The following is a 12,058-nucleotide window of genomic DNA, read 5'->3' as shown; positions in this document are numbered from 1 at the left end:
ATTCACTTTGTCTAAAATAGACTCTTCTCAGAGAAGACCATCCCCAAACTTGTTTCAGGTGCAGTATATTGAGAAAAGGTTGCTTATTCAGGAGGAATCATCTCACCTCTTCAACCACAGCTGTTTACAGGCACCACTGTGCTCCCTCTTGCACAAGTCGGTCTCTGGCCATTTGTTTTTGCCTTACTTCTGTCCCCTGTGTGGCCTTGTATTTCAGAGCTGGAGATCATCCTCTCTCATGGTTAATGCACACACAGACATCTGCTGTGGTCCTAGGGAGCACTGCCATGCTGAATACTGAATACTTCCCCAGGGACTGCTCAGTCACAATGCAGATAAAGTAAGTGGGAAGGAAGTTTGCTATGTGATACCTGCCAAGCCGATTTTCAGATGTGAGCAGGAGGCTCAAAGCATTTTCTGTCTCCCTTCTGGAGCAGATCTGCTTGAAGGGGCCCAGCCTCGATGAAAGGACTCTGTGTTGTGATCTTATGTTACAGCAGCTCATCCAGTGAGAGCTGGACAAAAAACAACCACCTGTAGAACCTTTCTATTTTTAAATACGCCTCACAGCGCTCAGCAATCTGAGACAATGATAATGAACAGAGGCAGTAAACGAGCACATCCTTGCCCCGCTCTGCACTCCAGGTAAGCGCGCTTCAGCCTACTACAAACACGAGCTGTCTGCGCTGTCAGTTTCACTAGTACAGAAGACAGGTACTGAGATGCTAAATCCAGCACAAAAATGGGTTTGAATAGCTACTGTCTGAAAGAGAAAAAAATCTGGCCATAAAAGGTGTAGACTGTAGAAGCTTAAAAATTATAATTAAGCACCTGTTATGTAAGCAAAGGTTGTTGTGAATTCTGATGTCAAACTTCTCAAACCGTAAGCCCACAGCTATCAGCAGCTGTTGTTCATCAACTACTCATCTGCACTTAGATACAAAGATTCAGTGAAATACTATGACAGTGTGAAAGAGTGTAAAATTCAGCTCTGTGCCAGCTGTAAAGCCTGCCATCACTTCCCCTCCCTTTTTTCAAAATAATCATCTGTTTTTAGCAAAACACAGCCAACCTCAGTGCCTGTAGCGCAAGGTTAATACTAATGAAGTGTTTGTGGGCTAGTGATAGCATCTGCATCTCTTCCTGCAGGGAGCAACTCTCCCCCGAGCCTGAGATTTGGATTTGATAACAACCTTGAGTGAATCCAGACTCACTTGTGATACGCCCTCGTATTGGCTAATGGGCAATTATTTGGTACATTACTACAGTGAGCAGTGCAGAAGTCAGTCAGATAATCAGAAATAGTTTTAACACTTCTGTTAGCAAGTAACTGCATATCAGACTATTGCAATAGTAATAATCAGTAAGAAGGGACTCCCTGCTCTGTTATACTCGTTCTTATTTCTGTGAGCCAGCTGAGTACCTGCTGTTCAGACAGTAAGTTTCCTCTAACAAGGCCAAACGTGCTGCCTTTGGGCTGGCTAGGCTGCTTCTTGGGAGTAAGGCTCTCTGAAATACCAGCTATGGCTTTCAGGAGAACCCAGAATCCGGTGACACTTTGATGCTCAAAACATTGCATTTTGCTCCAGAGCCATTTCTTGGTGAAGCTTCTATTTCTGGACCAAAGTTGCCCCAAAGTCTCTGCTCAAAGAAACTGCTCTCCTAAAAGCCATTCCTCCTTAAGGTGCTCCAAAACAAGCATTTATCCCACACTGAAAGCAGAAGTAGCTGACCTAAACCCTGCTTTTTAATTAGCCAGTTACAGCCCATGAAGAGTCTGGATAAGAGGTTCAGAACCACAGAGATGCCACTGAAAATTAACAGAATTTACTTACACTGGAGTTGCCCCAACTGGAGTCCTTTGGAAAGTATCTGCTTCTGGTGTGGTAAAACACTAGTAAGGGCATCATCTTCTCACACAGCTCCATCTAAACTAACTCCCACTACAACCAAATTTGACTTCTGATTTTTAAACTACAAACCAAGTCCTGAATAATCCAAGCCACTATATGCAGCCTTTGGACATCTTGTACAACTCAACAAGACAAGACTTCATGTGCATTAAACAAAAAAGTCAGGCATTACTCAGTTTATGAATGAAAAAAAACATGACTAAGAAATCACACTTTCATACGAAAAAGGAAGTTAAGCCATCATTTAGTGAAAAATAGAATTTGTTAAGTCTAGCATGACAGTGAGCTCTGGATCCATAAGGGGCACAATTTGTCACCACTGAGTCAGCCAGAATTGCTTGGGGCCAGGGACTGATCCGTTCAAGACAGTCAATCAAATGTACATTCTGTTTTACAGCAGGTGTAATACATACTATGCATTAAATGAAGATACATTTTTGTCTGAAAGAGGAATGGAAAGATCCTTCTGGATACTGTGGGAAGAGACAAGGAATAAATCCATATTGATTTCAGGGTAGCTTATTTTAAAACACTGAGAAACGATGGCAGTTGTTTTACTTGCTGTAATAGCACTTTAAGGAGCATAACTCACACTAAAACTGTCTTGCTTAGGATTAGTTTTCTTTCATAGAAGAAATATCCTGTGCAGTGCCAGACAGCCCTGATGGTGTTATGCCAATGCTGCTAGAAGAATTAGCCCCATTACAATTGTCAGTTGTCTTCTGGAGAGCAGTATTTACTAACAGATCTGTGCTGAGTGACAGCTCCTTCCCCTTGCTAGATGTAGTCCAAACGTCAGTCTTCAAAATACCTTCCTGATTGGATTTTAAGATGGTAAGAAGGATGCTCCTGCCCTCCCTGCATTTAATAACTAAATGTCTGCAGTTTTGAGGACAGGATGAAAGATAAATGAGATTTAAGTGACGAGTTTCCATCTTCTTAAATGAAAGATAATCCCCCTTTGCACCAATGGTTCAAACCAGCGCAGATGATCAGTGCGGAGGGAGTACAGTGCGGAGAAAAGGTGAACAGAACCATGACAAAACTACACACAACCATCCAGCTACTGCATCAAAGGTACCAACATGACAAACTCAACTAGATGTGAAGACTGACTCACATCTGATGGGAAACTGACGGCTTCACCTTGCCTAGGCTGCCTGTCCCAGCAGCTGCAAGGGGCCACCATCCTGCTTGCAAAGCCTCCTGCCCTCAAGGCCGAGCAAGGGGCTCTGGCTGTGTCCGCAGCCCGTCTGTCTGCCCCTCGCAGCAGCTGCAGCCTGCCTTGGGCCCGGGGAGGGCCAGGCCCTGGAGGCAGGTGAAAAAAGAAACCACACACTCAGCTCTGAAATTCCTCCTAGCCCCTGACTTGCCCCCCACTGGTATCCACTCCACATCTGATGCATAACCAACTTTTGCTGATACTGGGTTCCTGGTAAATACCCCAGCCTTCCTTCCTAACACCATCCACCTACTGTTGCTTCATTCCTAGCTGTCCATTGCACAAGAGTATGTGGATGTGTCCCACCTCAGGGTACTCAGACATGCGATGCCAACGTCTTCCTCTGCAGCGGGGAAGGCCCAGCTAACACTTTTCCCATTGTCTGTACGACATCCCTCGCTCAGTGTGATTTCTCGAGCTTGGGTTGCAGCTCTGCTCCAGCTGAGCTTAAGTGGCCCCACTCACTTTTGGACTATGGCCATCATGGCCTTGTAGGATCTCATCTCTGCTCAGAGTGCAACTACTAACCTTTCAACTTCCCCAAATGGAGGAAGTCTAAGAGCAGCTTTATTTTCCAGCAGTTCTTCAGCTCTTTTGCAACTAAGCCTGCATTGTTGGGGTGGTTTTATATGTACATTTGTATCTCAAGTTCTAGGAATTCTCGTACAGCCTCAAGGAAACTAAGGTCCACCCCTGCTTTTTTGTCTCAATGGATTTTTTTTTTTTGCATCACCCAAAGTCTTTTGTGGCTGATAAAGCTTTTTGCAGTGATCAGAAGGCTTTCTTAATGTTTCAGAGAAACTAGAGACAAAAAGTGATTAATATCTCACACAAACTGAGCAGAAGAACCCACTGCAGAACAGAGATATTATAATTCTCCTAACTTCACCACTGTGTCTTTTTCCTTTTGAAGCTAAATAACAAATAATTGCTTAAATGATTCCTCTTAAAGGTACACAAGTGATTTATTTCTCAGTTTTTGCCCTTTCCTTCCCAGTAGATTCTGACTGAATTCTTCCTGGTTTAGGAACAATTTTGAGTTTGCAGATGTCAAATATAAAAGAATAAGGAAAGCCTATGCCATTCTCTAAAGCTAGAATCCTGTCATAAAAAATTCAATGCCTGCAACCAAATTATGGTACTTAGCAATTCTTTAAATCACTCCCTTTTCCATTTTCCTCTGTGGAGGTAGCTGCTGGTTTTATTTCTCTATGTCTATAGATGGAGGGAGAAAAAATACTGATAATTTGCCTTAGGAAAAAAAATTTAGAATTCAAAATAAGTTTTGACATGGAACATCTTCACTTGAAAGAAGCAACTTGGTGCTTTACATTTCAGGAGAGCAGGCTGTAATAAAGCTAATCAACCCGAAAAGCCAAGCATAAAACACCACTAAATGCATGAAAGATTTTCATACAGAAGGAAGGTGAGCTGTGTACAAAACCACATCTATCTTACATTCCCTCTGCCCTCAATCTTCCTCCTGTATCGCAACTTTTTTTTTTAATAAACATCTGAGAAGCACAACAGAGAGATACCTTTCAAAAGCACACACTAACTTCCATCACAAACTTTCACCCTGTTGCGTCACTACATAAAAATTGGAGGTTCACAACCACACAGCAGCAATGATATGAGACAGCAACAAATTCTGGCTCCTATTTTATTTAGGAGTACCTTACGAAATACCATACATTAGATTTCCAGAACTCTATTTTAAACATCACTGAGAATACTGTCTTCATTAACTATTAACTTAATTAACCACTGAGTCTAGAAACAGACATGAACATTTCCCTCTCTTCTTGGCTATTTACAGTCCCACCCATTCCCACTTGAGTATCATGCACAGATCTAGTACAGAGCATTCAAAGGTATCAGATCTTGCAGCCACTGTCCTGTGACTTCTCAGAAAAAGCTATTTTACTTCCAGATCTAAATATAATCATGAATTTACAGGCTGGAAGATGTTTTACAGCCCTAAAATGACACTATCAAATCTGTGTTGCATCATCTGTATCACATATCTGTCACATCTTAGGGAAATTATAAGATGGGATGAAGCTCTGGACCACTGAAGACCACAAACTTTCTATCATCAGTAGACATTTCCAAACCAGAAGTTTAGTGGAAAGAGAACTCCATCCTGAATTGAAGCTGGAAATATATTTAGCTGGCTAAGTTAGTGAAATCCTTACTTAACACCACAGAGTATTACTTTCCACTAGCCATAAAAGTTGGTCTTGAGGTGGGACTTTCAATCCATTTAAAAGTGAGAAGATCAGACAGATGTTACAGGGAATTCCTCTAGGAAGGCAGGAAATAAGCTGCTGCAGAAGAGAACAAATCCTCCTCCAGGAAAGCAACGTTTGCTTTCAACCAGGAGTCCTGAGACACTGTACCAGAGACTGCAAGTTCCTGGCTGGTAGAGATTAGTAATGGAGGCACACTGAGTAGGGAGAAGCAGCTTTGTGTACTACACCAGTTAATTCGTGGGGCCATAGTCATTGTTTCACCAAAAGAACTAAAAGCTAATTATGGTACATGCAATAGAAAGACAGCTGATCTTGATACACATTCTCTCCAAGCACCAAGTGCTTACAGACTCTGCTGACAACGAACAAGGGAAGATAATCCAGGATCTCTAAAAAATTGGGAAGTTGCACTTGCTGCTGCTGAGATGCTATGGCCTAACCAATAGGATATCGGATACAAAGCATGAACCAGGAGTTAACCCAAGAACCAAAAAATTAGAGGGAAGAATGTTCCATTACAATGACGCAATTTTCAGTGTCTCCACTTTTGGTCATTTCCTTTCTGTTTTGATCTGTCAGGCAGCTGTCCTCAGAGAGAAAGAACAACTTCTGTACCTCTGAAATATCTGACACAGACACTTGCAGCTGTTACAGACAGGTGACAAGCAGAATCATTCGAGAAGTCTTCAGATTAGACACAGAAGGAATTTGCAAGGCCAGTTTAAGATGACACATGTCCTCTTTGAAAGTTATGACCCTGGCCATCATTTGGAATCAGAAGTGTGTATTTTCTTGTATTGTTGCAGTTTAGAGACATTAAAGTGTCTTTTCTTTGCAGTTAATGGATTTGGGTTTGTGTTAGTGACAGAAAAAGACCCCTTTCCCCCCCAAATCTTCCTGTGCCTCTCACCTCACTTTTGCTAAGAGCCAGGAGAAGAACTCTGTGGTCTGCTGCTCCTAGGACAAGCCCACCTTCTTGAAAAGCATAAAAGGCTCCCAAACACTAATAAATGAACTATCTGTTGATCATACATGAGAAAGCTTTCAGTTGTGCTGCTAGCATCTGCGGGTAAGCAGAGCTGGGAACTGGATTTCTGTGAAGAGGCAGAAAGAATATGGTCCAGTGCTACGCTGAACCATTTAAAAACTTAGCCAGCACAGGGGTCTACTTTTGGCTCAGGACATTGGAAAAGCCCAAAGGAATACAAGGCATGAACGTGTGCACCTAATGCAAATGAGAAATTGCAATCACTTGGGTGTTGAAGATGTGTTGTAATCAGGCTGGAGGTGAACCAGATTGGGCATACATATAGAACAAACTCTAACTGGCACAGAGTGAGGTATAGCTAAACAAGCCAAGGTTTTTTGGAGTCCCAGCATACCATATAGCATTTTCTTCACTACAGAAGAAAATCATCTGTAGTGAAGTCTTTGCAGAAGTGCACTGAATTGTACGAATATCAAATGGGCTCTGTTCTTCAACTTTTCAGAGGTCATCCCTTCAGTTGTGTCACAGAGAATCCCATCACAGACCACCACGCTGTAGGGCTTACTCATGTTTGAGTGCCAGACTTGTCCAGGATTCATGTTTCACAGGACTGCTGCTAGTGGCGGCTGCTGGAACGCCAGTAAGGACTTAGCAAGGAGCGAGGTGGGGGTAGGCGTTGTTCCAACTGAGCAATGCAAGGCAAGCAGCAGGCACTGGATCTCAGCAAATATGGCTCCTGGGAGCTACAATCAGTAACTCCAGCTGGGCCATTTGCTTAGGCTTCCTGCCAAAAGATTTATAAAAAGAACAGTAAAGAATGTGCAATGGCTTTAAATATGAATTTCAGATACAGTGCAGCCAATATCCACATTTGTTGGGGCTTCCATCCCTCAGCTTTTCTCTAAGGCTCAGCAAGGAATGCAAGGAGTTTCTCCTGCTGATCTAATTTTATCCTTTCAGAGATATCCACCAGCATGAAGGAATGAATTAGAGCCAGTCCAGTTTCCTAATTACTTCCAGCTCTCATAGAGAGACCCAAAAGATACTAGGGAAGCAAACACAACACAGCAAAGCTGATAAACCAGCCTTTAATTTGTGCGTTGCTAGACATGGAGGTCTTGTGATAATTTACTAATAGGTGATCCCAGCCTTTACTCAAACTAGTGCACATCCTAGTATCATAGACATTTCTATGAGTTTAACTGCAACAGAGTACAGTGGCAAACAAGAATGGCTGCTACATGATAAGTGAAATATGCAGGTGGTTTCCCCCATCAGACACATGAACTGGTTCCTCAAATGCAAACAATGACTATTTAGCAAGATGCAGCTTCCCATTACCCAGCAGGTTTCCCATATTCTATATCTGAAGCACGTTAGCATGACTGGAGGTGGGTTCATTCAAGTTCACAGGAGAGCTGGCCCTGTCTGTACTGAACCTGTGCCAGCCGCAAGGAGCTTCATTACCAAGGTTCGGCAGCCTTCCAGGCACAAAAAGGAAATCCAATCACCAAAAGAGTTTCTGTCCTTCATACGACATATAGAACCTCACAGTGAGTACGAGAAGTCACTTGTTCAAAAAAGTAAGTTATACCACACAGCATAAAAATCCCGCAGTGCCAGCACTGTTATCAGTGTGGTAGATGAATCATTTATTTGATTTCTCAATTAGTATACACGTTAAGTGTCCACTGCTTCAGCAGACACCTGTACGAGATGTGGTACTGCAGCTAGAAACGAGCTGGAATGCTCACAGACTTTGGATCTAATTTGTGATCTGATGGAGACTCTGTCTCCTCCTGTCCCCACATCTGTATGACAGACTCAGAAACAAGTAAAAAGTGTGAAGCCTGTTGATTTTCTTTTTTCTTGGTTTGAATCCCAATCTTAAATGGCAGCTCGTATGCAGGGTACACACCACCTACAGTAATACCATGATCACAAACCCCACCCCCCAATATTCAGTGTGCATACCACCTCTACTAATACGACTGCTAAAATCAAAACACTCTCCCCCTCCCCATGCAACACCCTGACTAAACTGCAACACTGAAGCAATAATATAAAGAAGTCTGACACAAATCCATGCCCCCCCACTAGACAAGGCTCTTCACTTGCCTTTTAAGAACCAGGAGTTATGAGTACCTTCAACGAACAGGATGGGCTTGTCATCAGGGTTATCAGAGCTCTGTAGGCTCCTTCTTGCAGCAGGGCAGGTCTCCTGCTCAGCATTCATCCAGAGTGCTGGTCTTGGGAAGGTGGAGGCAGTCCTGCAAGACACTGAACGCCTTCACACCCTTATTTATGGCACAAATTCTACTCCAATCTCAAGACGTTGCTGCTTCACAGACACGCTAGAAAAGGTAAAGTTCAGGAACTAACAGTTTAAGAATGAGCAGGCAAACAAAGGATGTGGGAGGGCCAAATCCTTCTCCTACCCAAAGGTCATCAAGATTCATCCCCTAAAGAAATTTAAAAGCATTCAAATCTCTCATGGGACATACTGTCATTCTAAGCCTCATGACAGTGCTCTTACGAGCAGTTCACGCCATTGATCATGCTGTGAGGCAGCTAGCAAAAGAACTGTTTCAATACACAAAGGAAAAACAATCAAGACAGCCTGAAATTTCTCTGAATTCAGTGTTTTATTGCTTCGTGATTATTAGTTACACTTTGACACAATGTACTTTGGAATAAGCTGGCACCTACTACATAATTTAAAACCTTAGTATCTTACAGGTCATATAATTGGCACTATAGAGAAAACCCAGAGATCTGTTATTTTGACCCAAGATTAAAAGAAAGATAAAATGTTTACATCCTTTATAGTTGGCAGGTGGACTTTCATTGTGGAAGGCCCTTAAAAATAGTGAACAGAAACTACCAACCTAAATGCCCTCCAAAAACATATAAAAACCAGTATCAAATAAATCACTCCCTTCTTTACACCAGTCTTTTTGCTTTGGTACTTTTAGTACCCAAGTGCACAGTAACTCCCTCATCTCTTTTAAGGAAAAAAAGGAACATGGTCAAGTCTACACTGACTATTTTGGGTGACAAGAGGAGAGACTCCCAAACACCATCCTCAGTGCCCACATAAACAGCATTTTCATCAAAAGTGACATTGCCTCAGGATTTAACACATCTCAAGAGATTTATAAATACTAAAGGGTTTTTTGGGTTTTGGTAGTTTTTGGGTTTTTAAAAGCAAGAATTACTTTGAATAAATAAATGACAGCTGTAATAGCAGCATTTGCTTTGGTGACCAGTTACCTATATGCAGCATAAGTTATCTTCATAAGGCAGGTGATGAGATAGCATAAGTGAAGTCCCTGAGAATCAGCATCTCTGTGTTCAACATGTTTGTTTCACAATGTGTGTAGACAGCCTGGAAAACAATCAGTCCCAAGGCATCTGCTTTTTAATCTCCAAGCACAGCTCCAGACCACACAATGCATTATTTCCGTACCTCTTCCGTAGGCAGGAATACATAAATAAAACTGAATAGTCAGTAGGTGATGCTGGGGAATTAGTTCTCCTAAACCTGGACCAAGTGCTCCACCTTGTGTTAGTCCTTGGCATTCAAAGCGAACCTCTCGATGCCGGCTCAATAATTGCAGGTCCAGCAGAATAGCTTATGATTTCTTCAGCCTGTGAACTAGTGTTGTCCATGGTGCCATATGATTGCTGCTCCTTATGGGCAAGCATCGTCCTTTCTGTAGAATGAGGATGCAAAACTTGGGGGACGTACATCTGAAATCACAAGCGTTAAGAATTTTACTAGTCTCTCAAAGTATCACGTTGGGATAATTCACCCAGGATAACTTTTCCCCTCGCCACTCTTCTTTTCATCCATTTCCCATTCTTCACCTTAACACCTATGGCCTTTCGCACCCTAACAGAGGCTTCCTGGTGCAACACTCACCTGTACTTGTAGACTGTGGCACAAAGACCTCTATTTCTACCTCAGTCCTACATCCTTTTTAGTGACATGGCAGGTAAGACCTGCTACATGTGTCACAACTTTCAAAGTCACAAAGCAGTGGCAACTGGCTGCAGCTGTCCAGATGTAAGGATCTGTCTGGTGTAAGGCCCAGAACACAGCATACAGAGCTGCTGGAAGTAGCGTGTCTCAAATACTCCTAAAACGTCAGCCGAAGGTACTTCTTGAACACCCACCTGGGAACAGTCAAGGAGCCCAGCTGCAGAACTCTCTGGTCCCACATGCATATGGGAAGTCCCACAGTCCATTCAGACTAATATGTCCTACACAAGCTCTTTGGTAATCAGGGTGAGAAATTAAGTTTTTCTAGGAAATGTAAGAGAATATTAGTAACTCTTAACTTCTTACAGAAGACGTTGGGATGGTTGGTACATCTGTGTCATTTCCTCTTTCACCTTGCGTGTCTTCTATCTGTAACCAATAACAGGTGGGGAAAGGAAGAGAGACAATATCAAATTGTTAAGTCAAACCAATATATTGAGATCGTAAGTGCCCAAAAACCTGCACAGACAAATCTCTGTGCCATGCTGGTACCCTCTCCTCCAATCCTCTTGCATACTTCTTCCATACTGCACTTTCCTCTCACATTCGGTTCCCGCTAACACTGACGGACTTTCCACCATGCCAAGCAGCCTACCTCTCCTATCAGGCCTCTTTAGCCATCGTACCAGAATGAACCTTTGCGGACAGACATTACTAGCAAGAAGGCACAAACAACCCAGCAGCAATAGCTGGTGCTACACCAAGCACACAGGTAGGTGCTGAAAGGTGTTAGGTATCCATCACTTACCTTATAATTCAGTGGGCTCAGGTACTTGAAACAGCCAAAACAAGTATAAGCCAAGCAAATAACAATTGTGATGTTGACAACTAGGAACGTAAACATGGTTGTAGGTGCTTTAAAGCCTAGAAAAATATCCAGAGAATACAACATAAAAATACATAGCAGGAAAAAAACCCCAAACCTTTACTTTGTCTTCCCCATTTTCAGAAGCCTCGTGGTTTTTTTTTCCTTAGAGGACTGGGTACACCACTTCCAGCCACAAACAGGAGAACCTCATTAGGCACACAGCTTGTTGACTGGTAAAACTCCTGAGCAAGCTGTTTTCCCAGATTCCTTAAAGGCCAAGAAAGGCAGCTGCAATACTTGAATGATAAACAAGACTCAGAGCGATTCTTCTCCTCCTCCCTCAGTCATCTATTCTGGACTCACTTCTAAAATACTTTCATTAATGACCTGTGAAATGTAATAGATAGAGTCCATTTATTAAATATGATGATGGCACCAAACTAGATGACTTGCAAACAACCTGAAGGAAAAAAATAATAGAAAAAAAAAATTACCTTGATAGATTAGAGCACCCCACCCTCTTTCGAGAAAAAAAAAAAAAAAAAGAAAACATCAAAAATAAACAGTAAGATGAAACTGTATGGCGAAAACTGTAAATAACTACAATTTGGAAGGTAAAATTAAATGTAGATATGAGTGGTAACAAGCCTGTAGCACTGCAGAATACAACTGATGATGACAAGCTGGAAAGCAGTCAATAGTGTGATGCTATCACAAAACATGAGAAGAGAAAAAAAAAAATAAAACACACAAGTCTCTGGTACCCATACAAATTAATTTGGTGCTACTGAGCCTTCAACTTGAGCAGCCTTGTCTATGTAGGACAT

At 42.3% G+C, this 12,058-nt stretch overlaps 1 protein-coding gene and 1 long non-coding RNA gene across 2 annotated transcripts in view; both read right to left on the bottom strand.

The window, feature by feature from the left end:
• LOC137668756 (uncharacterized) overlaps positions 1–8,727 on the bottom strand; it is a 45,190-nt gene extending 36,463 nt beyond the window's left edge. Inside the window, exon 1 of the long non-coding RNA XR_011048989.1 lies at positions 8,524–8,727. This is a non-coding gene — a long non-coding RNA (uncharacterized lncRNA). The remainder of the gene's footprint in view (positions 1–8,523) is intronic.
• Positions 8,728–9,016: 289 nt separating this feature from the next.
• The window catches only part of TMEM63A (transmembrane protein 63A), a 33,715-nt gene continuing 30,673 nt past the window's right edge, over positions 9,017–12,058 (bottom strand). Inside the window, exons 21-23 of the mRNA XM_068395179.1 lie at positions 11,172–11,287; positions 10,730–10,792; positions 9,017–10,131 (exon numbers count right to left, since the gene is read on the bottom strand). Coding sequence (XP_068251280.1) covers positions 9,961–10,131; positions 10,730–10,792; positions 11,172–11,287 — 350 coding nt within the window. The 3' untranslated portion in view covers positions 9,017–9,960. The remainder of the gene's footprint in view (positions 10,132–10,729; positions 10,793–11,171; positions 11,288–12,058) is intronic.

Source organism: Nyctibius grandis, chromosome 1 (assembly GCF_013368605.1).
Source record: "Nyctibius grandis isolate bNycGra1 chromosome 1, bNycGra1.pri, whole genome shotgun sequence".
NCBI classification, from domain to species: domain Eukaryota; kingdom Metazoa; phylum Chordata; class Aves; order Nyctibiiformes; family Nyctibiidae; genus Nyctibius; species Nyctibius grandis.
Note: the sequence above shows the minus strand (reverse complement) of the source record. Positions and strands in the feature narration are given on the sequence as shown.